Source organism: Argopecten irradians, chromosome 6 (genome assembly GCF_041381155.1).
Source record: "Argopecten irradians isolate NY chromosome 6, Ai_NY, whole genome shotgun sequence".
Lineage (NCBI taxonomy): Eukaryota > Metazoa > Mollusca > Bivalvia > Pectinida > Pectinidae > Argopecten > Argopecten irradians.
Genome location: NC_091139.1, coordinates 38,373,217 through 38,400,803, shown reverse-complemented (window position 1 = coordinate 38,400,803; position 27,587 = coordinate 38,373,217). Strand labels below are relative to the sequence as shown.

Here is a 27,587-nt window from a genome sequence, read left to right as displayed (position 1 = left end):
TTAACATACAACCAGAAGTTGAAAAGTTTACTTATATAAAACATCATAACATTTATAATCTCTTTGTTTTCACCTGACAAGATCCAGGCATTTTTGTCATTTTTCATCACCTCAAAAATCTCAACAAACAAAAACATGTCATGTAAACTTACATATATTAAATAGCTGAAATTCCAAATACTCGTTTTAAATGAGATTCATAAATATTATTTTCATATAAGAGAAATTTCTAATCAAATCAATATAAAATTCCAATTTAATGAATTTAATAGATTATTTTAACAAACTAATCACTTTTCTTCCTATAACAACTTGTTGGCACTGCGTCCTTAATCAAACAAGCATTATCCCACTCATATTCATTCAGGCATGCAAGCAAACAAAATGGAAATAGCCATCCAGCCTATTTTCAAAAACAAAACTTAATCTTTTTTAAATAATATTGAACGCGTATCATTTCTTTACAAAACTATATTAATTAGTACAAGCAATTCAATAATAATGTAGTTATGCCGTCTACATGGTAAAATAACTACAATCTAAATCGTTGAATGGTTTCAGCACTTGTTTAAAACAGCATTGCTCTTCTCAAAAAATGTAAAAAAAAAAATACTTTTTAAAGGAAGTATAAAGGTAAAAGATCAAAATAATGCTAACGAGACTTCATGGAAATTCTGATAAATGCTGAACTTTTTTAAAATTTTAAATGGGTATTATCATTTGAAAGTAAACTAAAAGTAAACTATAAAACTTTGTTTTGTATCGTTTTAACATATTATAAAACAAAGGGATGCCTAATATTGTTGTTCATTACAAATTTTTATCTCATCATTGTGTGTAATAAAACAGTGGCACGTAAACAATACAACTGAATGAAAACCAACATTCACACCAATAACTTACAGTAGTATATACATAGGATTTCTGATTTTATGGGTAGCGATTTTGGATTTTGATTGATAAAAACTATATAACAAATATAATTATACAATAAACTGGAATGTTATAGAATAAACGTAACTTATGTTACCACCAAATAACAAAGGCAAGAACAATTTTGGTATATAGCGTATCAGTAAATAGTACATTTATAAAATATATTTCACAAGATATGAAATCGAATTCATAAGGACATTCAAACTCTTTGAGTAGTACTTGTACATATGTGGTATCCACAAGGTTCATTTGCAAAATTCTCATTAATGAAACATTCTACGGTTAGAACCAGAATCAAATATAGTATTGAGATTTTAACCTCGATAAAATTCTTAGAAAATTACTCAAATAAGTAAATGATCACCGGCATAGAAAGTATAGCATGAAGCGGTCTACCAAAAGGGGCATGAAAGATGGAATGTATTATGATTCAAAACGAAATATCGCCACATAAGAAAAGTATGACAGGCTGACTATCAGATCTTAAAATTTCCAATAAGAACTAGAGCAAAGTATTGTTCACATACTTCTAAAAGAGTGTTATATAAATATGTCCAAAACAGAAAAATGAAGTTCAAACCCTCCACACATGAATACGGTAACGATGATGTGATATGAAGTTAAAAGAAACATTGTACAAGCCCAAGGTTAGTGGTGTAACAACAAAAAATGCAGTGTTAATAGCAACCTATCAAAAAAAACCTTTTCTATGTTTCAAAATGAAAGTGCATTTGTATCTCATTTATCAACGATTGTGCGAGCTAAAATATAGAGCATTACATTGTAGTAAGAATACTTTGGTTCGGTTAGCCCAAACAATAACAATTTTATTATTTCCTAGTCCGATTAAAAGCTCGATAACACGTTAATAATAATTATAATATTGGTTACTATTATGGTATTGATTATAATAATCATGATAATAAGGATAGCTGTTATTATACCAATAATTGTACTCGTCCATTGGACGAGAAGGCCACGGCCGATTAAGAAATCGCTCCCGTCCCCGATAGAAGTGCATTGGCGGAATGTTTGATATGGGGTCGTGTCTGTAATAGTTGATTGGAATGGCTGTGACAGGCATGTCTGAAATATGATAACAACTTCACGTTTAAAGGGGTTCGTCTGGTACTTTATACGCAAGGCAAAAAAATGCGCTTTACAGCCAACTGCTTAACTTTAAAGATAAAAGTAAAATGATTATCGGATTCTAAGCAAATGATATTAATGATATTAGATAACAAAAGTATCACATGGTTAGGAAATGTATAATTTTGTATGCTACATATGTCATCCACACCTTATATATGTGTGTAGACCACAACGTGGGCAGTACAAACAGTGAAGACATTACTAGTACAATGTAATTTTGATAATTTAACAAAAATTGTCTTTGAAAGTAAATCTATGTATAAACATTTTTTTCAATTTAATAGAGACATTGGATCATTTAGACTACTAGGGACATTTATGGACGGAATGCATGAATAACCTAAAGAAAAGAAATGATAACTGATACTTCTATAGCAGTCGTTTCCATAATTCAGTAATGTTAGAGTTCTATAATGTGTTATCAATGAGGTAGACATGAAATGATGGCTAAGGACGGCTAATTTTACATCATGAATTAATTCCACTGAACACTGTGTAATACGTTAAACGTGAAACTATGAATATGAACGGAATATCGAGAAACAAAAAAAATATAGAAAATACAACGGACGGATTTAAAGAACGCAAATTAAACGCAAAAGCTTTAAATGTTATAGTTACAATAACAAAATATAAATAAATAATTATTTGGTAATGATATCACAGGAAAAAAACGCACGAGTGTGTAAGATAAACACCGCTATCACAAACATATTTCATATTAAATATTGAAATTTTAACATAACGGCAAACGTTGATCTAAAATCAACATCTACTCAAAAACAAGAACTGGCTCTCAAGCACTGGATAAAAAGTAACACGATGACAGGTGTGAGACCACCTGCCATGCTGTATAGACTAGCATTACACAGGTGCAACTTGTCGCATTCCACGACTGTTGGTGGATTCCTTACTTGTTGGACGTCTCGCCACCTCTGGACTGTAATCAGGAGGTGGCGTCGGTCGACTCCGATTGGGTACAGGTGCTGGTTTGGAGAAAGCATGCTGAAAATAGAAAAAAAAAGATTATGACCAACATTTTCTTCTCAAGGGTTTAAATGTATTCACTTATTCGTTCCTCTATGTCTGAAATATACCATATCGCTCTTTCTTCCATGTTTAAGCGTATTGTGTCGTTTCTCTGCTGTAATATTTAGAAAACATTTTCACCTCACTGTCTACCGGTATTATAATGTTCATTCCCCTTAAGCTTCATCTAACATATTTTGAATAGCTATCTAGTTTGGGAGTGTAAATAAGTTCATCTCGTCTATATATACATATAATTTATCCAAAGTGTTTTTAGATAACGTTCAGCAATCGTGCATCAATATTCTTATATTCTTAACTATTTGTTAATTACACCCAATTACACTGTATAAGTATTGCAGCTGGTCTTATCTCGACTTGGGAAATATTGCATTGCCTATGACACCACTGTCCGCGATGAGAAACTACGTGTCTGCAAAAAATAAGTGAGAAAATACTGAACTTATCATCAAACGAGACAACTACTTGTTTCCTGTTCATCTTTAAAACCACCTGCATTTCATTTCCGAAATAGCTTAATAACTGTTAAATTGGTTGGTAGAGCGTGTCATTCATAATGATAAATAATTTCTAGCATCTGGTTCAACAAATACTCAGTCACGCTTCGTTAATTTGATATTATTATACACAAGTGCAACACAGTATCATAATTCTGTTTTACTCTACTATTTTAGTTCTTCATTTCGATTTTCGCTATTTTCCCCATTTTTATTCAAATTTTGTTTGTAATTACATGCTTTTGCTCTTTGCATCATTTCAATGTTCTATAAGGACATGACCAGAGTACGATGCAGTCATTTGTATACCGTGTGGATAGTGTGAAATATCCTTAATTTACCCTGACAGATGTGTGAACATCCTGTGAGTCGTAACCTCTAAAAGACATCTGCCAGTGTCTTATTTTTCTTCACATTCTGATCTATATTTATATCCATATTACAATATTATTTCGTCATTATGTGCAGGATGCGTACACTTCAGTTGATTAATTCATAAATTATACCTACCTAACCTATATTTCTTTCTGGACGTTCGCGAGGTTTGTAAGTTTATTAATGCTTATACAACTACACGTGTACCTAGTAATTACCACCAAACATTAAATGCTAAGTTTTCATGTTCAAATGGGTGACTCATTATCTGTTTTGCATTAAAATCTGAAAACAGGACAGTGTTTTACAATTCAAATCTGCCAAATTCATTGTTATCATAATTGATTCATTCATTTATTTTTAATCTATTTATAAATAAAGATGATTCCCATAATCAGAATGAAAATGTAAACTTAATTAAAATATTGAATAGTTGAGGCAATTTACTGTACCACAGATAAATATGACGAAAGTAGAATAAAATCTTTGTCATAATGTTTTGTTGTAATATTATAGTTTTGCTGTCAATACATTTTCTGTTAATACAGTATCATATTATATAGATCATATATATTCAATCCTACATGCATGCAGGAAAGGCTCAATTGTCTGATCAAAGTAGTTGAAATAAAGTTGCATGCAGTGATTGAAATCCACAATACAACTTCAACACAACATGAATAAATGATACAAACATCCAAACAGATATATTGATCAACAAAACCCCAAACTGAAATGTTACGTAGTGACACTAAGGAGTTTCAATGGCCAGTGTCCACATGTATAACACATTTCAAATATGAACAAATCTAAAGCAAGGTTTTATCAAAATGAAATATAAGGAGTGAGGAAATCTCAGGTAGTAATATAATGTCATACTAGCAAATTCTTGGGTTTTACACTATATGAATGGCTGATATGCCTAGTTTTGGCGACAGGGAAAAGTCAGAGTTGGATACCCTAAGCAATCACACAATAGCTAGTAGTATTACAAACTAATACAATAAATAATGCTATACAAAGTACCCACAATTGATAGTTGGATACCATCAAGAAAGTTTACCAATCATGATATTATTCCAATTTAGATGATTATCTTGTGCTTTAAATCCTATATCAACAGCTTTGATATAAGGGCAAGACAAGCTTTGCTGGCTGAGAAAAGACAATAATGGAAGCCTTAATCGATCGGCCACAACAACTCTTACATTTATTTGATATTTTGAATCACGAAAAGCACTACAAAAATGTACTTACAAAGAGAGCGGATAACTAGCACATGATACATAGCAATAGTATTTTATGGAACAAAATTCAAGTGGGTTTCAAACAATGTATTCAGAATCAAAAACAGAAAATAAAAACTCAAAAGAAAAAAGAAGATTCTACAGCAAGTGTTAGAAACAGTGGAAATGAAATATGATGAATTCACCCATGAAAGTTCTGAGCTCATCTACATGTACTGCTGGGCGGTGTCTCCAACCTAAAGAGAACAGCAACACATATATCATAGCATTTCCACTGGTGCCACTTTTATCAGGTTGTAATCATTTGTGTAAAATGTGCAATGGTTATTTATGATCACTTGTATGTGTATTTCTTAATTGTGCCATCAAACGTTCAAAACATTTTGAGAATTACAATACTATACTAATAGAAAGCATGAGTTTTAATTGTACACAGATAAATAAGAGGTCAAAATGAATTTTGTTTGAACTTAAACTGTGCAAAAAATGTGTAGTGACTAATATCTAAAAGGCATTAAACATTTTGTCTATACCTTTAACTGATTTTCACAGCTTTATACATCAAACCTTACATAATGTAAAAGGTGTTCAATAGATTAATGATGAAATAAATTAAAATGTCAAAACTTTCACTCAGTTACAGCACAGCTTGAAACAAGTATTTTATGATAATTTGTTAATATAGCAGTAATTGTCAATGGATAAGTTCTGATAATTTGTTAATATATCTGTAAAATAATTACTTATGAGAGTCTTTGATCATTTGAATTGTTAATATAGCAGTTACTCAAAATTACTATTTCTGATATATATCATATAATGTTTATTTATGATCATCAGGGGTCATTTTAACATACATTTAGTAATTGTTTGATATATATTTTATCAATTGTTTACATAAATATTTATGATCATTAGTTAACAAAGCAGCTACTGTAGACGGATATTTATAATATTTTGCTAGCATACTGGTTAATGACTTTATTGATGATCATGAAACCTGCTGATTGTTTCAAAATAAATATAGATCTTTTTCATCTTTTTGAATATATATATTCTACAGTGTTTATTGGTCATTTGTGAATATATTTGGTCATTTGAGAAAATTGAAAGATTGATATGTATTTCTGATTATTGTGAACATCAATATTAATGTAACACAAGATTTTCTGATCATTTTTTAAATACAGGATTTGATCATTTGTCAGAATAAGCATATATATACAATACTTATATATTTGATTATGATACTGTGTGATGCATATCTCTGATATTAAGATTACATAAGTACAAAGAATATTTCTCACATTTTTATAGAGACTACTTGTCATTCCTGAAATTATCCATGAATTCAGATTAGTTTCCTTATCAAAGAGAGAATTATCAAACATAACACAATATTAACTGGTTATTTTTTGAAATCATTAGGTAACTTACTGTTATTTTTGTTGCCCCATAACTTTTTAACTTACACGTCATATATGATATCTACCACATACCACATGGACCTGACAAATTTCTAACCAACAGTATTTAAATATATATATATTATACTAATAATATACATGTATATAAATACTGTTGGTTGGAAATTTGTGTCAGGTCCCTGTGCTACATACCAGTGAGAACAAGATGCTACAAAGTAACACGACACAATACCCTGTACAATAATTAATTACTCTGATATCACAATGTCACAGTGTCTATCACAATCTCTGATCTGTGCATTCAAATGTCATACAGCAACAGCGACCATCTTACAAAGCTACAAGATGGTCTTGATAGGAAACGCAAAAAACAAAATGTCACGAAGCTTACAGCCATAATAGTACAATGACAAAGACGTGAAGATATATACCGCACTGTGGTGAAATCTAACTCTAAAAAACAAGACAATTCAAGGAATTTAAGTGCTCTAACCATATAAACCAATAATTTCATGATATTTTATTTCCCTTGTGAAGATGGGCATATACCACATAAGGAGGTATCAAGTTCCAGTGTCTCACACCCTAGTGGAGAAAGCCCAGACAAGCTTTTTTTTTTTTGATATTCCAAGGTAAAATGAATGCCCAAGTGACATGGTTTTGTACCCAACACATCATCTCGCCTAGGTGGACCAATAAATCGGGTAGGAAGCCCCTTATCATATAGAAAATACAGCTGGGAAGATTTTTCACATATCTATGTCAAAATATATGTCACAGTGACCTAGTTTTGATGAGCCCAGACAAGATAACGCTACGACAAACAGATGGAACAATGGAAATTACACAAATTAAGCCTAACCCCACCCCCTTCCCCTTTTCTCCCCCTTCCAGGATGCCAGAGGAAGAAAACTATTAGGAATGACTTTGAAAGAGACAGGTGCTTCACTAAGGTTTTAGGATGTTTTGAAATATACCATCTATAACTAAACAATCAAATTTCATCAAAACACAAATATAGGAAATTATATTGAAAGGCGAAGTTGAATAATTATAAAACTATAAAACTTATAAAAATATCTAAACCAAAGTCTTGTGTAAAACTTTTAATTTGTTTAATGGTTTGATTTTATAATTAATCATTCACTTACCTTAGTTTCCATAGATGGGTTGATTTCTCCATGTAAAGATGGACGTGACTTGAATTCAGATGCTGTAACTTTTAGTTCCACATCACGTGAGACAGGAGGCTCCTCGCGCTCAGCACTCATGTATGGTGCAGGTCCTATCCAGCTTAATAATACTGGTAGATAGACGAGTCCATGGAACACTCCGAAAATTACCACGAGTAGAAAAACCTACAAAAATTACCAAAGTATACCACTTGTACATAGACGAGCTGATGGAACACCTTGAAAACTATCGAGTACAGAAACCTATATAACAAATAGCAAAGTTGACAAGTCACTCAATGATGCTACAATGAAGGTTTGGAGTGGAATGGAGTAGGAAAAGGGACTGAAACTTATACACTTTCTGTATATATTCTATGGAGCAATTTAATAATTCATCAATTTGTGCATATCCAATACCATTCTGTGATAAAATTGTATATGTACCGACATGGTTATAATAATATCGTATCTAAACAGTTTCCAGACTTTTCTGACTAAAAATAACAATATAAAGATTTATGTTTCAAAAATAATAATGAACTCTTTAGCTCTTCTGCTGATACCTTTAAAATATATAATGAAATTATATTTTTTCTGTCAGAGAATATACTAATATATATTTTTGAAATTAATGAGACATACCTCTGTCAATTTTTAAATTGAGAAAAGAATATACATGCCCCAAAATCTAAATCAAATCTGGACAGGGCAATAGGTGACTGCATTCTCAATATATACACGATCTATTGGCACCTAAATATAATTGGTTAACTGCAGATATACTATCTATATATCAATATTTACCTTGAAAAATGTAGTAAACACATAGCTATTACTGACAGCTAAAAGAATGAACGCCAAGAAAGTACTAAAAGCTCCACTAAATACTGGGCTTCCCATCTCCACCAGGGTACCACGGGCACGGGCTACAATAAAAACATATCATTTATCACACAGACAAAATAAGCAAATATGAAACAAAAAATAACTAAAAATTATTTAAAACCATAAAGTGAAGGATTTCTGAATTTTTAGAGGAAACATGAATTGTGATGAGTCAATCTTACCTAGTTATACTCCACCCACTCAAAAATCTTTTACAGTTGTCCGTGGTATTAATTTCCACTAAGACACTTAACTCAAATAATTAGATCACTCACATATTTCTTACCATTCCATGTTGCCTGTATAAATTTTATCATATTCATTAGTGTAATTCCCTTTTTAAAATATAATGAACTTGATTCATATACACAAGTGTTCAACATTTTCATGGATCTTTTACAAGTTATGTAATGAAGATACTGTGACACTGAGATATTGGGACATACCATTTCTGTCACCAGTGAATGTCATAAAGCAGTGACCAATATGTGCGGAGTAGTCTACTGCCAGACCAATAGCTAAAATAAGGATAATGCTGGTCACTGTGTCGATGGTCAAGCCCCAGAAGTGCATCATCCCGCCCACATCCAGCTAGAAACATTAAAAAAAAACCTTGGAATGAAAACAAAATTTCTGTTGCTACACTTTGATAAGGGTATAGTAACTACTTAACTCAAGGACTTCGGTTTGATTATTGGTAGATGTACAACTGATAGAATTTATGTAATGAACAAGAGGCCCAGAGAGCCTATATCGCTCACTTGGTGTTTTCTTTAAGTAATTATCACAAAGACTCTTACAATTAGAAAAATTAACCCCATGATTTGTTTTATTTTGAATCCCATCCATATAACAATGCTATAGATACCATACGACTATGAGTGCTATTCAATATATAGTTACAGAGAGGAGGTAATTTATATGAAAATAGTAGCCTAATTGACCTTTTTGGCCCTGCACCTCAGGCCCCTGGGGGGTCAGCCCCATCATTTGTACAATTTTTTGGCCCTGCACCTCAGGCCCCTGGGGGGTCAGCCCCATCATTTGTACAATTTTGAATCCCCCACCCTATAAGGACGCTACAGTTGCATTATGAATGCTACCCCATGCTTAGTTTCAGAGAAGATGTTGTTTATATAGAAATAGGCAAATTGAACCCTTTTGACCCTGTCCCTCAGGCCCCCAGGGGGTCAGCCCGACCAAAAGTAAAATTTTCAGTAAGTACCCCATAAGGATGCTACCAGTCAAATGTTGTTAAATTCCGACCAGCTGTTATGGAGAAAAAGTCAATTGTTAACGGACGGACGCTGGAAGCCACGGTATCACATTAGCTCACCTAGTCTTTTGGACCAGGTGAGCTAATAACAATATTCATATAAAAGTAAGAAATATCAAGAGGAAAAGAATTGATTTTCTGACAAAAGTATTACAGTCCAAGAGATATTTAACATAAAAATGATCCCTTTTTTTAATGTTGAAAATTTCTATTGTATTAATAAAGTATTTTAAAATGTTTCAACTACAAAGTCAACAATCCCAATCTAAACCATCTTTTTCTGGCCAGAAAGTTAAACAATTACACCATGCCAGGGCCCCATGTTTTGTTTAGGGATACAGTTCATAGACTTTATTCTATAAATAAATAAACTTTCAATAATAATTTACAAAATAACAGGAATAAATCCATATAATCATAAAATTACTTATTTACATATAGAAGCCCTGGAATTAAAGTAAACATTTCTTATACTATAACACATACTTTAAATTCATCGATAATTGCAGTTGTTTCCAAGCAAAATATTAGAATAAGCATAATTCAAACACAATTCACAAAAATTATGTAGGGCAATACAGGGGAAATAACTCTGTATATCAGTGACTTACCAAAGTGAAGATGACACAGGAGAGAACCATGAGACTGGTGAAGAGATTAGCGATGAGGATCAGGCAGACGACAAACACACATAGAGCAGCCAGTCCCAGGTTTCTGTAAAGCTCGGTCTGTATAACCTGTGAAAGTAAGATACAAAAAAGATTAGGATCAAAATAACATTTCTCTCACAATGATTAATAGCTGACTATCATCTTCTGGTTGATAAATTTACATGTTGGGACATCTTCCTATGTAACTACTTTACGTATTGGGACATCTTCCATTAAGTTTTTGAAATAAATTCGGTGTAGAGCACTATTTTTTGTAAATACAACGGTTTGAATGGATTGACTATAAAAATCAAACACAAAGCTAAAGGAAAGTCAAAGAAAGTCTACCTTATTTGTGTACCACTGTAGGTACAGCCTGCCATAAGCAAAACAGTTGTCGTTGGGGAACTGTCCAGCCACCATGTTCTGTGTGCTTTCCATAGCATTGATTTTAGTAGTGGAGTCAGTAAACTTGTTGTGGGTGTACTTGATGTAGGATGCCTACAAAAGAAATTTTAACTTCCTTACACAATGATAAGTATTCATTTGAGCTAGCTCTTGTATCAGTTCACCAAATTTTGGTAATCCCATTTAAATGTCAAGTGTAGAAATATCTACCACTGTATCCCACATGAAAGAAGAGATAATGAGAAAATCTGTTAAAGTTTATGAAGTGTACAAAAACGGGGAGGTAAGTTGAGAAGCGTCTCATTATACGATATAGGTCAAAGGATTGGGAGATACAAAACAGCATTTCATGCACACATGAGCGAATCTTGAAATGTCAATAACTCAAACTTTTACAAAGTGCCATCATGTAAAGCTACAGAAAATCACTAACTAAAAATGTCTGCAAGGCTTAAATGCGTCTGTCTCCATATCAAATTAGGATGGGATGGGACTTAACATGTTTGACAACTCTGGAGTGATTTTGTTTAATTACTGGTGTATCAAAGATTAAATGAATAAGTGATGTATAAAGAGTCTGTACTAATTGTATATGTACCAGCACACTGAAATGTTGTCCATATTGGAAAGAAGAAAATTTGGTTGACTTAAAAAATAACAAGGAGAAATAGTACCAAGCAGAAATATCTCAATATTTTACTAAAGTCCCATGACGAATGTCATTATGTGTGTTGGTTTGTATGTACTACACCAATCCAAAGGCTGTAGGTCTGTTGTCGTGTACTTACAGACACGCCCAGGACTCCTGAGGTATTGGTGAACTTTAACTCGCTCCTGTGACGTAAACCTGTTGACTCTGTCGTCACAAACTCATACAACAGGTCGTAGAAGTTTGTCGAGGAAGAAGGATACTTATCTACAACAGAAGTAAGTGTTTAAACTTTAATAAATGTTAATTAAATACTAAGGAAATCAATACAATCGACTACATAAAATACAATAAATCACATAACAAGAGGCCTAGAGGGCCTGTATCGCTCACCTGGTTTGTAATACCTAGTAATGTTCTGAATACAGGTTCATTGTTTCTTTTCTGGAGGAATTTGAATATTTACCTCTAATTCCCCTATTGGGCCACATTCTTTCTGCTCAAGGGGGTCACAGCCAAAATTTATACGAATTCTGTTAACCCCAAGAATGTTTCTGGGCCAAATTTGGTTAAAATCCAAGCAGAACTATATGACTAGTAGCGATTTATAGGATTTACCGCTATTTCCCATATTGGGACCTGCCCCTCCTGCCCCAGGGTGTCAGTACCTAAATTTATACAAACTATATTCCCCTTCCCCCAAGGATGTTTGTGTTAAAATTTGGTTACAATCCATGCAGAACTCTAGGACAAGTAGCGATTTAAAGGATTTACCTCCATTTCCCCTATTTGGCCCCGCCCCTCCTGCTTCCAGGGGGTCAGGGCCAAAATTTATACAAGTTCTGTTCCCCTTCCCCAAAGGATATCTGTGGCCAAATTTGGTTACAATCCATCCTTCGGGCCAAGTGAGCTAATAAATATCTATATAAAAATCTGTGGTTTCATGCTGAGTGGACTGTGATGATGATAAAGCAGGTACTCTGAGTTTAGGAGTTAAAATCTCCATGGTGCAGTTGTCAGATACTGACCAATTACCTGCGCATATACTATATTGTTAATCTCTGGGTAATAATCATAAGACCCATGGTTGATTGCACTATACACTACGCTAGACTGCATCTTATGATGCTGGGTACTCTGACTGTCCAGTCATTTATCAAACTTACTGCCATCTAATCTGGAAGTGACACTGGCGGTTGAGGTAGTACTGAGCCAGTCGGTGAAGGATTTAAACCAGCTGTCAGTCGACCCTGAGGATATGTAGCTGCTGGCTGTCAACTGGGTGTACACCGAGTCAAACTGGGTCTGGCTCCCATAGTAGTCGATACTTTCTGTAATGAAGGGAAAATATGATAATTTAGTAAACTTGTATTGACTGGGTCAGGCTCCCATAGTAGTCTCTACTTTCAAGGAGAAATATAATAATTTAGTAAGTATTGACTGGGTCTGGCTCCCATAGTAGTCTATACTTTCAAGGAGAAATATAATTTAGTAAATTTTGACTGGGTCAGGCTCCCATAGTAGTCTATACTTTCAAGGAGAAATATAATAATTTAGTAAGTATTGACTGGGTCTGGCTCCCATAGTAGTCTATACTTTCAAGGAGAAATATAATTTAGTAAATTTTGACTGGGTCTGGCTCCCATAGTAGTCTATACTTTCAAGGAGAAATATAATAATTTAGTAAGTATTGACTGGGTCTGGCTCCCATAGAAGTCGATACTTTCAAGGAGAAATATAATAATTTAGTAAGTATTGACTGGGTCTGGCTCCCATAGAAGTCTATACTTTCAAGGAGAAATATAATTTAGTAAGTATTGACTGGGTCTGGCTCCCATAGTAGTCTATACTTTCAAGGAGAAATATAATTTAGTAAGTATTGACTGGGTCTGGCTCCCATAGTAGTCTATACTTTCTGTAATCAAGGAGAGAAAAAAATATATTAATAAGCATTGGCACCTCGTTAACTACCAGATAGGCTGTCGACATGAATCATAGGTTACTGCATCCCTTTTGTCATCAGGAGATATTTTGAGATTACCAATATCTTTGAGGAACTTCAGGTAATTCCACAGTTACTTATAATACTCACTACAGTAGACCGCAGCCTGGGCACCTGTGTTGAAGTATTTAGTGTTGGCAGAATCATACTTGTACGGATAAGAGTCAGTCGGGATGAACCAGATTGGGTTATATTCCTGCTTCAACACCACAAAGCCCCAAATACCAAAGCCAAGGAAGATGGCTGTTACTACCATGACTGCTATCTGTATTCACAAATAAGATAAATACAATCCTAAAAGATATCTGTATTTAAGGGACTATTCAGTGAGGCTGATTCTGCTACATAACCACAAAATATAACATAAATGTATTGTTCTACATTCCTTATGAAATGTATAACAAGAAATATTGACAAATATCATGACGTTGTTAAGTATTTTGATTGATACCGTTGAAATTTCAAATCATTGATCAATGCGATTAAGCAGGTACAACATGTACGCTGTACCAATACCCTAGCCAAAGTCACGCACGTTAGACAAATGCAATACATATAACCACTGAGAAGTTGATGAAATTATTTTTAGACAAGAACTTGCATCTAATAAGGTAAACACACTACTGTAAGAGCGATTTGAGTAGTTCTAGACAAAAATTTCTTTGTAAGACTGGCGAGGCCCAGGGTTCGGCATACAAAACATCCGACCACTATGTGTAATGGCGGACAGTAAGCCAGTTTGAACATTTCACTACAGCAGGCTTCTCTGGCAAATCACAGAAAAACCAACTAGTCTAGTTTCTATTAGAACTGGTTTGTTTCACAAAGATGTGCAAATAATGTACTCTAAGACTGAATTTGTCCCTTTAACAAATCAGATAAACACAATCAATATTCTTCTGTCAAGTTTTCATTAGCCTCCAATTGTTGCAAACATACATACCTATAGGCAGTAATTGTAATTATCACAAGTTAAGTTGCGTTAAAATATGATTGTGCTAATTTGATTTTCTTTATCGTTAATATGCTTTTGTGCTAAAATTTTATTTGCACCAAAATAAGTGTGTTTACAATGATTTGTAACTTCTGATGTGCAAATAAATTGGTTTAAAATGAAGGTCAAAAATGGAAAAAAAATTAAAACATCATCCAATTATTCCTTCCTTTTCATACTAAATTCATAACAACTAATTTATCAATATGCAGATGGGAGCTTGAAACTAATATATTACCTTCACTGGTAAGCGCATCAGGTTTGGAGCATAAAACCTCTTGATCCCTTCAACAAACAACTCTGTTTTACTGCATTCATTAGGCTGATAGAGAGCATTGTGTTTGTAGCAGCATGCACAAGAGTTTCGGTCGTCATCACGTCTCTTCGCATTCAGAGCGATACAGCCGACGAAAAAGGTGGCTGCCAACAGGAAGAGGGCTAAGATACCCAGACAACAAAACACGCAGAAGGAGCGCAGCGCAGGCAACACCTGGAAAGGAACAGGTAAATACAGTTAGGGAATAGCAAAGTACAATTCATATAAAATATTCATATTCATTAAATGCTCACTTTCTTGTTTTTTAAATAATTGCATAGTTTTGAAACATCGAAGAAAGGTTCTTTACTTACTGTGGTAGCCCCTATTCCAAAGGCACACATGTCTGTGAGGGATGTTACAGTGATGGATACTCCAGCATGCTTCAAGGTCATGGCCATTCTTTCATGGATGGGTCGGTCACTATACCCCTCTGGCAGACTTTTATAGGCACCCATAATCACAAACAGATCATCAACGCCTATACCTGTGAAACAGATTCAAAAGATTTTAAATCATTTTGATATCAGAAGAATTCTACAGTCAAACAAATATACAGAATCCAAGGACGTTAGCTTGACTTGCTGTGTTTTACATGCCCTCTGGTAATCACTAGTCAGGTAGATGATAACAATGGTATTTACCCAGAAGGAGGAAGGGCAGTATGGAATGTAGAGGTGTGTATTCCCAGCCCGCGGCCGACGCCAGTCCGTAGGAGAAACCCAGCGACAATCCTATCACCAAGATACCACACACAGAAATACCAAGCTGTGGACAAATCACAGAGAGTAATTAAATTCTGTTCAACCCAAAAATATATCTTAAGGTTATTTGTACTAATTTCCAAACAAGACAAGAGTCATTTTACTATATTAGAACAAGCTACCAGTATGCATATACAGTGGAACTTGGTTGATACGAACTCGGCTAATTCGACAACCCGGCTTAATACGAAGTACTTTGACGGCCCCGGCAGAATTTCCTCTTTATAGTTGTTTAAAGAACTCGGATAATTCGAATTCGGAAAACTCGAAGAACTCGGATAATACGAAGTAAATTTTGGGTCCGAATGACAAAAATCATACATAAAACGTTTGTATAACTCGAAATGAGATTTTTTTGGACAACGAGATCGCCGAAAATGCCGATTTCTTTTTCATACATCTGCCGTAGAACGGCTTTTCAAAATATATATCTAGATTTTCTTGTTATAATTTTGCAACTACCATCGGTGATTTTGACATCTCTCTTTTTCACATCGTTTTACGACATGAAACTAGTCTATACATCCCAAGTAAAGAGATAGTCAGTAGACATGAGAACTCGCTTAATTCGAACACTCGGATAACTTGAAGATTTATCTCGGTCCCTTCGAGTTCATATTAACCGAATTCCACTGTAGCTATAGAGCTAATGTTTCAAAAAACTTGTAAATGTTATATCAATACATACTTTCACTCAGCTTGAACTGATGTTATGATGGTATATATGGCTAAGTCAGCTTGTGTTGAAATGACTTTTTCAGAAGGCTAGAACTTATCAAGGAAGATTTTGTTGTGAGTAATGCTGACATCACTAATTCCAGTGAGTTGGTCTGAAAATGATTGTGATGTTACCATGACGTTTAGAACTGAATTCAGTGGTAATGACACTATCCAATTTCAGCTATTTCTGTTTGTTTAAGTACTTACACCGAAATCCAGACAATTGAATCTGCCAAGGATGATGATGACATAGATTATTACAATCATATAGCCAGCACTGAGTAGGCTGACATCACCACTGATCGCATCACCGGCGACATCGGAAAAGCTGAAACAATCAAATATTTAATGTAAGCTATATAAATCATATCACGTACGTTCTCTATGAAGGAATATTAGCCAAATCAATTATATCACATTCTCTCTGCAAAAATGCATGATGTATTAGCCATATCAATCATATCACTTTGAAATAAGTATGCAATGGGGTGTGACAGACAATGGTAGCACTAGTACGGAATGCTTCCTTACTTCATGAAAGGGTTAATATAATTTCATTTTATCTTTTGCATAGACTTGAGCTATTGTACCTCCTTGTGGCGAGAACGTAGTATTCCGATATAGCACTGTCCCGTGTATTCTGTACCAGGTTCGCTATTTTGGTTTCCAAGTCCAAAGAATCTGCTTTGTTCTAAAACAATGATTACCATTATTGTACATCCCACTCGCACTTAACTTTAAAATTAAACTGAATAGATTTCTGTTACACTTGGAAGATCGACAAAGTGGAAATAAGCTGACTTCTTAAAACATATACATGTACCTGGTATAAACTTTTTCAAATCATAGATATGATAGTAAACATTACATATTCATAATGGCTACTTCAACAAATAGGGATTTGGTTCCAACACACCAGCTTCTAACATTATCAGGTCGACTGAATCACCATATATGGAACAGGCACAAATTCTGTGGGAGTTATTCCCCTTGTCGCCATACACATGATCTGAACGCTGATCGATCCATGGAAAGTAATATTTATGAATGGGACTCTGTTACTACGCATAGCAACGCATAGTATTTTGAGGGGGCACTGTCTTTAATTTGTCCTGCGAGTCACAATTTTTATAGCACAACTGTAAGATGAAGCCCATCATGTGTAGTAAGAAAATGTACACATTTTCATCGCACGCCGTTTTCGGGAAATGCGGCGTTTTAGAACAATAATGATTTTAAATCAACAGTTTCATATATAATAGCTTAACTATGAAAGTCATTATCAGATATTTCAGTTTAATCATGAAATAAGCATCACAAACAAATATTGATGTAATATACAAAATCCATAACAAAAACTAATCGTCAAAAATTATTTAAAATTCTTGTTTACTTATATGGTATTTCATTTTCTTTTCTTTAATGCTTCTTTCATCGCACGGAGAAAAATGAGGTTGTGATATAATGAAGCTAACGTACGAATGTTTTTGTCTTTATACGGCTCTATCTGTATATAACAATATACTTATAAAACAGATATTAATAATTTTGTACATATGTAATCAATAATATATCAATCATTTTCTTTTAAAATCAATTTGTAAAATATATATATTATTATTAATCTAGGATGTTTCACGTACCCGTTTGACTGTTACGTGCACTTATGTATTACATCTAAATGTCTTTTAACCACATGTTTTCATGTATCGCACGAGCAAATGTAAAACACTGCAATATCTTCGGGTATTCATGAATGTCATATGGTAGAGTGTGTTTTCATAGAAGACAAACAACTTCCTCGTGCGATTCATAGTTCGTTCTGGTATTTAAACAAGTGGCTCTATACTAACATCGCCATTTTACTCTCACTATATACCATGGTGCTACTGGTATTTACAACTTGGGACCAATGGTAACCTCCATGTGAAGTTTGAACAAAATCCCTTCAGTAGTTCTCAAGAAATATCGATAACAAACTTCAACTGCCAAAATCAAAGATGGCTGCCTGGCGGCCATCTTGCTTTTCCGATCAGCTTAAAAATCTGTATGGCACAACTAAGGACCACAGGTAACCTTCATGTGAAGTTTGAACAAAATACCTTCAGTAGTTCTCAAGAAATATCGATAACAATCTTCAACTGCCAAAATCAAAGATGGCTGCCTGGCAGCCATCTTGTTTTTCTGATCAGCCTCAACATCTGTATGGCACAAATATGGACCAAGGGGACCCTCCATGTGAAGTTTGAACAAAATCCCTGCAACAGTTTTTAAGAAATAGTGATAACAAGCATTGTTTAAGGACGGACGGACGACGGACCACGGACCACGGACGCAGGGCGATTTGAATAGCCCACCATCTGATGATAGTGGGCTAAAAATACTGAAAATTATACTGGTTTGATCGATGATTTACAACGTGAGAAAAATGAGCTTACAAATGAAATACAGATAATGAAGAATGATGCTGATCAGGTTATAGACAGGCAAAAAAAACGTGAGAGATTGTGACAATTAAATTTACGTTCAATTTCAATAATTATCTTACATCAAAATCTACCTTTTCTTTTCTTTCTGTAAAGTGTTTGCATATTGCATGTATATATCCAAATAACCAGACTGTGAATCTTTCGAGGAATGGCAAAGTATTTACTTTGTTTGTTTGTGACTTTCATTAGCAATTAAAATTGAATGACCTAAACAGGTGTTGGTTGTTTGTTTTAACTGTAATATAAACTGTTGATTTATATTCACCATTGTTCAAAAACGCCACATTTCCCGAAAACGGCGTGCGGTGAAAATGTGTACATTTATTAATACACACGATGGACTTAATCTTAAAATTGTGTTATCAAAATTGTGGCTCGCAGAGCAAATTAAAGACAGTGCCCCCTCAAAATACTATGCGTTGCTATGCGTAGTAACCGAGTCCCATTCATAAATATTACTTTCCATTGATCGATCAGCCTACAGATAACGCGTATGGCGACAAGGGGAATAACTCCCACAGGATTTGTGTCTATTCCATATAATACTTGGGTTTTTTTCTCAACAACGTACAGTTTATACATGAGGATGTTTTGCTATGCAAAAATAACTGGGTTTTTTTTATTCTTTTGAATGGGTACCTAATGTTTTCATCAGTAATTCAGATGGAACAGACCCATGTGTTATTCATTATGTTACATTGAACCTATTTACACCTTCTGTGAATGATGAAATGTACATGGTTATCTTAGGTCAATACGTACAGCATCATCCCCTTGTATGAAGAAGGTCATTTTGGCTGCCACGGCCGAGCTGATAGTGGTACCTGAACTATAGGAAATCTCACCCAGGGCTGTATTAACATCATATGGCCTACCAGAGACCGGACTGAAACAAGTTATGGGTCAATAAATCAGAAGTTATTAAATGAAAATTAACATTACCATACAGTTTTTACATTTCATAACATTATATTTATAGGTCACATAATATGTAAATCTTCCCTCAAAAGTCTACTTTTCTAGTTTAATTTCAATTGATACAAAATTTTGTTTTTATAATATTGTGCTTTGGGAGGCTGCAGCATGGTGATGGTCAGTGACTTTTTAAGGTACATTTGGGGCCAAATAAAGGCCTCTTCCCTAGAGAAATTTTGCTGTATTTCCCCAATTGTATGTTTATATTTTCCAAAATTCTCTAAACCTTCTCTAAAATATAACTGTTTCAACAAAGATGAAATGTAGTGTTTTCCCAATTCAAAAGGTAGAGACCCCTGAAATCACTGAGTAAGAAAATCACTGATGGTGGTATATGTCCTTTATACAAAACAACTGAGCCAATTTTATATAGCATTATCACCTGGCATCCTCGATACTCCAGGGGTTCTGAGTACATACGATCTACATCCCTGGACTATTTCATAGTAAAACTGGAGGCAACAGAACAGGTAATTTAGTCATTTGATGTACATCAAAAGAGCTGTACAACGTTACACTGTGGTTGACTATGTAGCTTTGAAGTAGGGCGTCGATCTCAATGTAGTCATCAAAGAAAATTTTTGCAGGCCTGTGATTGGTTCAGATTTGTTCCCCTGAGTTGCCTTCAGTTTTACTATGTGATAGTCCAGGGGTGTAAAATTTGTAAGTGATCGGAACCCCTGGAGTATTGAGGATGTCCCACTGGTAACTTATCAGACATGAAATCCTCAAAAACCTATATACCTACCTTACTGTAGCAGAATTAATTTGGTTAAGGATGTCAGTTCCACTCGCTGCAGTTATGGTGGCATCATCGTAGCTCCATAACTCAAGGATACTGGACACTAAACAGTTGGAACCCGCTCTGTAACATTACAACATCATTACCAGGCCATTGAAATGTTTTGTATACATTCTACTTATTTTTTTTATTGATACAAAAACAAGTAATTAAAGGCCCACTACCTTTCCGAAACGGCTTATGATTATTAAAATGGGAATGTAAAACGAGACCGATAATTTTGAAGAGTCGCAAAAATTATTAACTTACCGTTAATACTACACGTATCATCACCTTCTGAACAATTATATTAAAATAAATAAAATGTTAATTTTCATAACGCGGTTCGTTTTATGTTTCCCGCCGTCGTCCTAAATACTGCGCGGTAGTTGACTATCGCTGCGCCAGACGGCAGAACAGCGAAATGGCTCTCCTCTGTTTTCATATATTACGGGAGAAACCATGCATATTTTTGGTGTTGTTACCTCATCTTATGCCATCGATATACATTTTCTGATGTTATACATGTTTTAACGAAACCTTTATGTTTTACTGCGAAAAGGTAGTGGGCCTTTAAAAAGAAATTAATTCTGAAATAAGACACATTTACATTTTCACCTTAATCAATACGGGTGTTTCGAGATCCCAAAACGACGTGGGTAAAGTACTAGTCTATTTATCGTCGATTATTCCCACCTTCCGGTGATTATGATGTCAAAAAAATCACGTCAAATGACGACGTCATAATCACCGGAAGGTGGGACTAATCGACGGTATATAGCACTTTACCCACATCGTTTTGGGATCTTGAAACACTCGTATTCTTATCCATTTCTTAAGTATATAAAAATCTGCATGATAATATCTTGTCGTGAGAAAGGATACTGCAGTATATATGCTGTATCTCTACGATATATTCTACAGGGTAAATTAACTTTGAAACCGTGAGTTACAATAAAACATTTTCCTTACTGAAAGCAGATTTGAGAGTAATTCTTCCCTGAGGCTGTTGTCAGTCCGACACTACTTTTGTATAGATTGTTCATCTGCAAGGATAAGTCAACTGAATATCAACTGATCAACTTAAAAATAAAATACAATAAACCATGTAATAGTATTAATCTTTTTATTTCAAGAAGGCCATAAATAGTGAATCACAACATTTTTAGACAGCTTTCTTTGACGGATGATTTTCATCTTTTTACCCAGGTATGAAGTTTTAAAGATGCTCCACCGCCAACAAATAGTATTTTTCACTATCAAAAACAGGAGCAGATGATTTAGTATTTTTCTTCGGTTAGGAAAATTACTTACTTTACACCATTTCCACCATTGAAAAGTTTGAGCTTCTAATTATACGTCAAGTTACAAATATGAAAAATAATTAATTGCATCCCGAAAAAATTCTGTCGCACTATATCCTATTTGGAATGATGTACTGATTGCACATTCACCAAAAGCAAAATGAAAATATATATATTATTTTTGGGTTAATTAGACATACATACACACGATTGAACACCAATTATTGTTCAAATAATGAATATCATTTATGCTCTGTCGGCAGTGGAGCATCTTTAATATCCATGTTGTGATTTTTTTTTTCCAGATTTTATAATTTTCTTTGTTTATTTGTTTGTTTGATAATATATAATAAACAAATAAAGCCCTTAGAACTGAAGTACTTACTGCTTGTACAGCAGATGTGCTCAAGACATTATTGGAAACAAAGATGATGCTGACGGTACGTAGAGTGCTAGGAAAGTTGTCCTCCGCCCAGTTTTTGTACTTGAATACATCGGCGTTCGAGGGTACCCAGAGAGTATCGGATTCTGTGTTCTCTGTGAAGTTGAGGACGCCTAGAGTAAATATGCCCACCACAAAGCCACTCAATATTACACACTTCAATGGATGGGTACCGATCAACATGCCAAGCCTGGGATAAAGAAGTGTGGTCATAACTTATACATTGTTTTAATCACCCATCATCATTGGCTACAAAAGTAAGAATTGAAAAAAATATTTCATATTTGAGATTACAGCATCAAGAATATAAGGTTATATCAGGATCTTCTAACATCACATCACAGAACATAATGTAGAATGATCACCTGTGTAATGTGCATATACTTGTAGACGCCAGTAATTGGAAATTACCTTAACCACTTATATACATGTATACCATACTACCTTTTCTCAATTTAAAAGTAATAATAAGGTCTATTTAGAAGTTCAATTATGCTAAAACTTTCAAGGATAAACAATTTTGGCATACTAATTTCAAAATTCATTCGAATTCCCTGAAGGCCAAAGCATTTTATTTGAGAAGTTTGTTTTCCAGAAAATCTGCAGTGCCTCCATTTCAGGGTTTTCATGTATCTTATAAATGGTTTGCTTCCCAGAATCTATTAAATCTTGTATAACGACTGGATACCAGAGACATACCGCATACACGTGACGTACTTCAGCTGGGTTTATTGTTGCTATAAAGATAGCTAGGTAACAATGACTAGTCACCCTCGAGAATGGTGACTAGTGCATACATTAACATAAACATTTGTCCTCAAAAACCCTTGGTAACCTCCCAATGTCACGCCTATGATGATTAGGTAAGCAGCACGTGAGGTAAAATGATATACCTACCCGGAAGATCTTATGCAAACAGGACTTTGCATGTTACTAATAACTTATGGTACGAGATCTAAATGAGCTGAGGATATATACTATAGTTTGTTCAATTAAACAACTTAACAAAAAGTAAAGCTTATGAATTTAACTTGTCATTATAATTTTAAAATGCCAATTATAAATCAGAAACCAGTATAGGATTTCTTTTCTATATTTACACACATACATTGTATATATATATTGCTTTTTAAGCAAAACACTTAAAATTAATAGAAAAAAAAAACTCTGTTACATTAATTAGAATATGTGATTTATAAGATCTTCCCAATATTTTTTTCAATTTGTCTATGAAAGTAGGGTGATATTGTTTTTTTGATATTCAGTTGGACCACCTATACATAATGCAAACTTTTCACCTACCAGGGGTCAATCTACAAAAGGTGGACTCAAAAACTATCCAACCAGAAAGATAACCTGAATGACACAGCTCACTGACTTCACAATCCAAAAATAACACATGTGTATACTCTAAATGTCCCATTTACAGACACAGTAACACTACATTTTTTTCATCTTCCAAATCTTAATAGTAAAAGCATAGGCCTATAACTACTATATAGTAATCCTATATTGTTAATATCTTTAAAGGGACGATTCGGTCTAAGAGTACATTAAAACTTGCACTTATTTCGAAAACAAACCAGTTCTAATGGAAACTAGAACAGTTGGTTTAACTGTGATATGTCAGAAAAGCCCACTTTAGGCAAATGTATGTGAAATGTTCAATCGCCATATTACACGCCTTGTATGCCGAACCCTGGCCCTTGCCTGTGTAGTAAAGAATTTTTTGTCTAGAACTACTCAAAACGCTCTTACAGTTGTGTTAATATTATTAGATGCACGTTCTTGTCTAAAAATAATCTCATCAACTCATCAGTTGTTATATATTGCATTTGTTTAATGTGTGTGACTTTGACTCGGGTAAGGGTACAGCGTACATGTAGTACCTGCTTAATCGTATTGATCAACGATTTGGAATTTCAATGGTATTAATCAAAATACTTAACAATGTTGTGGAATTTGTTGCTATTTCTTGTCATATGTTTCAAAAGGAATGTAGAACAATACATTTATGTTATATTTTGCTTCATGGATATGTAACAAATTAGCCTCACTGAATTGTCCCTTTAAATAAACAAAAATATTATTTTTAGATTATACTTAATCTAATTTTTTTCTTTAGTATAAATCAATATCTTTATATGATAATAATAGCTTCCTTACAGTAACCTATTCTGCAATACAATTAGTTGCCTTCGTCCTAAAATTATACATTATTGTCCTCACCCTGTACATTTATATTGTTACTGTACACGAAATGTTCAGTTACTATGCACTAGTATTATACATAGTGTATACATGTCAAATGTGTCATAAGAAATGAGTATTTTACCAGTCGACTTTATTTTTTATATCAAAGAAAGCAAACAAGTCTAATTTGTTTGTAAACAATTACATATTCCTGTTTGAATGACTCAATTTACCTGTATCATTTTGTCATCTCACTAATCAATCAATCAATAATGTATGACGTCGGGAGGAAAATGACCCCGTTTCAGGACACTTTGTACTCACATGTAGAATCCAGTCTCCATCGTGGATGTGATCTTGTTGAGCATCCTCGTAATGATGAAAGGCTTCTTTTCCTCTCCATTTTGATTTTCTGCCTCCCTTTTGACGCTTCCGTTCATGGCCATATTTATTTACTAGATCTATTTCTTCGTTGCCGTTGGGTCTACTTCTCCGTTTATCTATGCGTTCATGGTTGCACCCCTACAAAGACATGTAAGTCTTACTCAGCACCCTGGAGAACACCGCTGTATTCAACACGTGTATGTCAACGTGCCCACTGTTTATACCCGTATCTCAACGCTTGACTGAACACTCTATAGTCATGTTTACGTAAGTCTACCACTCGTATACAATACACACGTGTACAGACCAGCAGATACACCCGATCCCCAAGCCAGCTACAGGTTATTGACCAATCAGAACAAAGCTCTGAAATACCAATCGATCCTGCTGCATTGCTGTGTATCGTGCTGGCTTATGCCCTACTAGCCTAGTCAGGACATCCGGGTAGGTCATAAATGGGTCCCATATATTCATTAACAGGTACCCGTAAACAGAAAGAATCGCTCGGTATTTCTTTGATCTCATAACATATTTGATCAACATACATACAAGGATTTATAAGTGATATACGTCCTTGATACATACAAAGCATCTACCTATATAGTTACAGTAAAGTGCCAATGAACATTGTAATAATAAGGGATGGATATGTTTTAGTTTAGCTGTACGACCTATATTGACACAAGTGTGTCCATAATTGACCTATTATTGATCAGCGAACGCTTTCCGTGAACATTTTTCTGTGTTAAAATCAAACCAAGAATTTATAAGTCTCATATACGTCGATCTTTGATCAAACAAAAGAAACACAGATCATGTTCTCAGAAGCGTTCGCTGATAAATAATAATGAGGTCAATCAAAGGCTCACTACCTTTCCGAAACAAAAAATAGAGTATTTTTAGGAGGTCCCTTGGACTATACATTGGAATGGTATGATAGAGAACAATTCAGATTGACATGCACGTATACTTTAAAAAAAGATGTTCAATTTGTATATGTAACTGACTAAAACTTACTCGTTTATGAAGATATAGAAATATCTGAGAGAGTTGTGCCCTCTTCCCTCTTTCTCTGATTTATAATAATCATGTTGTGTATTTTCCCCCTATTCTCTCTCTAATTTTGTACATATTATCAGAAATCTCTGATATTATCTCATGCTGTTATCATATGTATTTTCATATTCATTTGTATTATCATTATTATAAAGTAGTAAGTTATAAATATGTTTCAATCCTATAACTTGTGGTGTCATTCCGGTATCAAACCTACTATATTTCTTTAGCCTTAATTGAATACAGTGCTAGTATCACAGGGGATATATTTTATCATCATATCCTCAAAAATTCTGACTCTGGTGTTGTTTCTGATGAGACTTTCGGATAAAATACCATTTTAGTGTCTTCAAAAAGATGCGCACTGTACAATACCAGGAACTGAATACTTCATTATTGGAAACCAACACAGACGAGAAACTATTATCTCAATTTCTACCTATGTATAGAGTTTCTAGTCCAAGTCAAAAACGAAGAGCATAAAATCAATGAAAGAAATATTTACATGTTAAAGGTACATAAACCATATAAGCTTACATTTTGTGTTATTATGTAAAAGTCAAATCTAAACCTTCATTATCAGCATTGGAATTCTCAAATATAGTAAACTTCTCAATGAATCGCATATATTTTCAAACTCTTCTGGACTGGTATGAAAATTCCGGCACATTTAATTCTTAGACTTGGTAACTTATTTATGGAAGCCTGTTAGGGTCAGATTGAAAAAAATCTTATGTCGTTATTACGACATACTAAGTCGTTATAACGACATAAAACTTTAGTATCTCGCAATAACGACTTCCCTATGTCAATATAACGACTTAATAACGACTTAGTATCTCGTAATAACGACTTAGCTATTAATATTTTTGGTCATTTTTGCGTGTACAATCATCTACTGGAACCACTTAGAGGATAAGGTACATATATGTAGTATGTGCCCCAATATTGGAGGCTTTTAAGCATGCATTGTAAGATCCTCTCTCTACCGTTATGTTAAAACCGGAAACGGGTTCAACAAGTTCACGTATAGCAACGGGGCCCGACTACGGCCAGGTAGTCATTTATGCAATTTTAAGGCAAAATACTGTCATATTATCATTTTGGGTACAATGTATTCGTAAACATGTAAGACCATCTTCTGGTAGAAAACACTACATGCAGGTTTCCACACAATATTGCTGGAAAATCCTAATGTAATAATATCGTTACAGATGAACTTACCGAAAGTGCCCGGCCAGTCTGACAACATTTTTAGCGACACGACGCTGGACATCTCCATTTTTACGAAAATTCTTTTGCGACATGAAGGAATCGTTAACGTTGTTATCCATAATCTACATCACGATTTCTTCTCTAACTGGTTTTCTGACTTTATTATATTTACGACGTGTAGGTCCACCGACGTAGTCCTAGCTTCAAAGCACACTTCCCTCACTT

The 27,587-nt window shown here is 34.2% G+C and overlaps 1 protein-coding gene across 4 annotated transcripts; it reads right to left on the bottom strand.

Annotated features, from left to right (window-relative positions):
* On the bottom strand, positions 1-27,587 carry LOC138325820 (patched domain-containing protein 3-like). Of its 4 annotated transcripts, none has more exons than XM_069271746.1 (21): positions 27,372-27,587; positions 25,032-25,229; positions 22,458-22,704; positions 21,741-21,814; positions 20,736-20,852; positions 19,775-19,898; positions 17,114-17,214; positions 16,731-16,851; positions 15,684-15,807; positions 15,354-15,526; positions 14,962-15,213; positions 13,820-13,994; positions 12,894-13,058; positions 11,867-11,994; positions 11,019-11,171; positions 10,632-10,757; positions 9,191-9,335; positions 8,664-8,785; positions 7,836-8,042; positions 3,003-3,093; positions 1-2,022 (listed from the first exon to the last, which is right to left on the bottom strand). In XM_069271746.1, the coding sequence occupies exons 2-21, from the start codon at positions 25,151-25,153 to the stop codon at positions 1,802-1,804; spliced, it is 2,988 nt and encodes a 995-aa protein (XP_069127847.1). In that variant the 5' UTR covers positions 25,154-25,229; positions 27,372-27,587; the 3' UTR covers positions 1-1,801. The 4 variants fall into 4 exon arrangements, 3 of the variants coding, with proteins under 3 accessions (XP_069127847.1, XP_069127848.1, XP_069127849.1); XR_011208828.1 differs by lacking the exon at positions 27,372-27,587 and adding an exon at positions 5,443-5,493 and having other exon boundaries at positions 1,983-2,022; positions 25,032-25,440; XM_069271747.1 differs by lacking the exons at positions 1-2,022; positions 27,372-27,587 and adding an exon at positions 5,443-5,493 and having other exon boundaries at positions 2,955-3,093; positions 25,032-25,440.

Excerpts from the sequence above, each read along its gene's own strand:
- LOC138325820 (XM_069271746.1), bottom strand. The coding sequence starts at position 25,153 with ATGGCCATGAACGGAAGCGTCAAAAGGGAGGCAGAAAATCAAAATGGA. Across the intron at positions 13,995-14,961 it reads TGATGCGCTTACCAGTGAAG|ATAGCAGTCATGGTAGTAAC; the intron begins GTAATATATTAG and ends TTGTGAATACAG. Across the intron at positions 3,094-7,835 it reads ACCCATCTATGGAAACTAAG|CATGCTTTCTCCAAACCAGC; the intron begins GTAAGTGAATGA and ends TTCTATTTTCAG.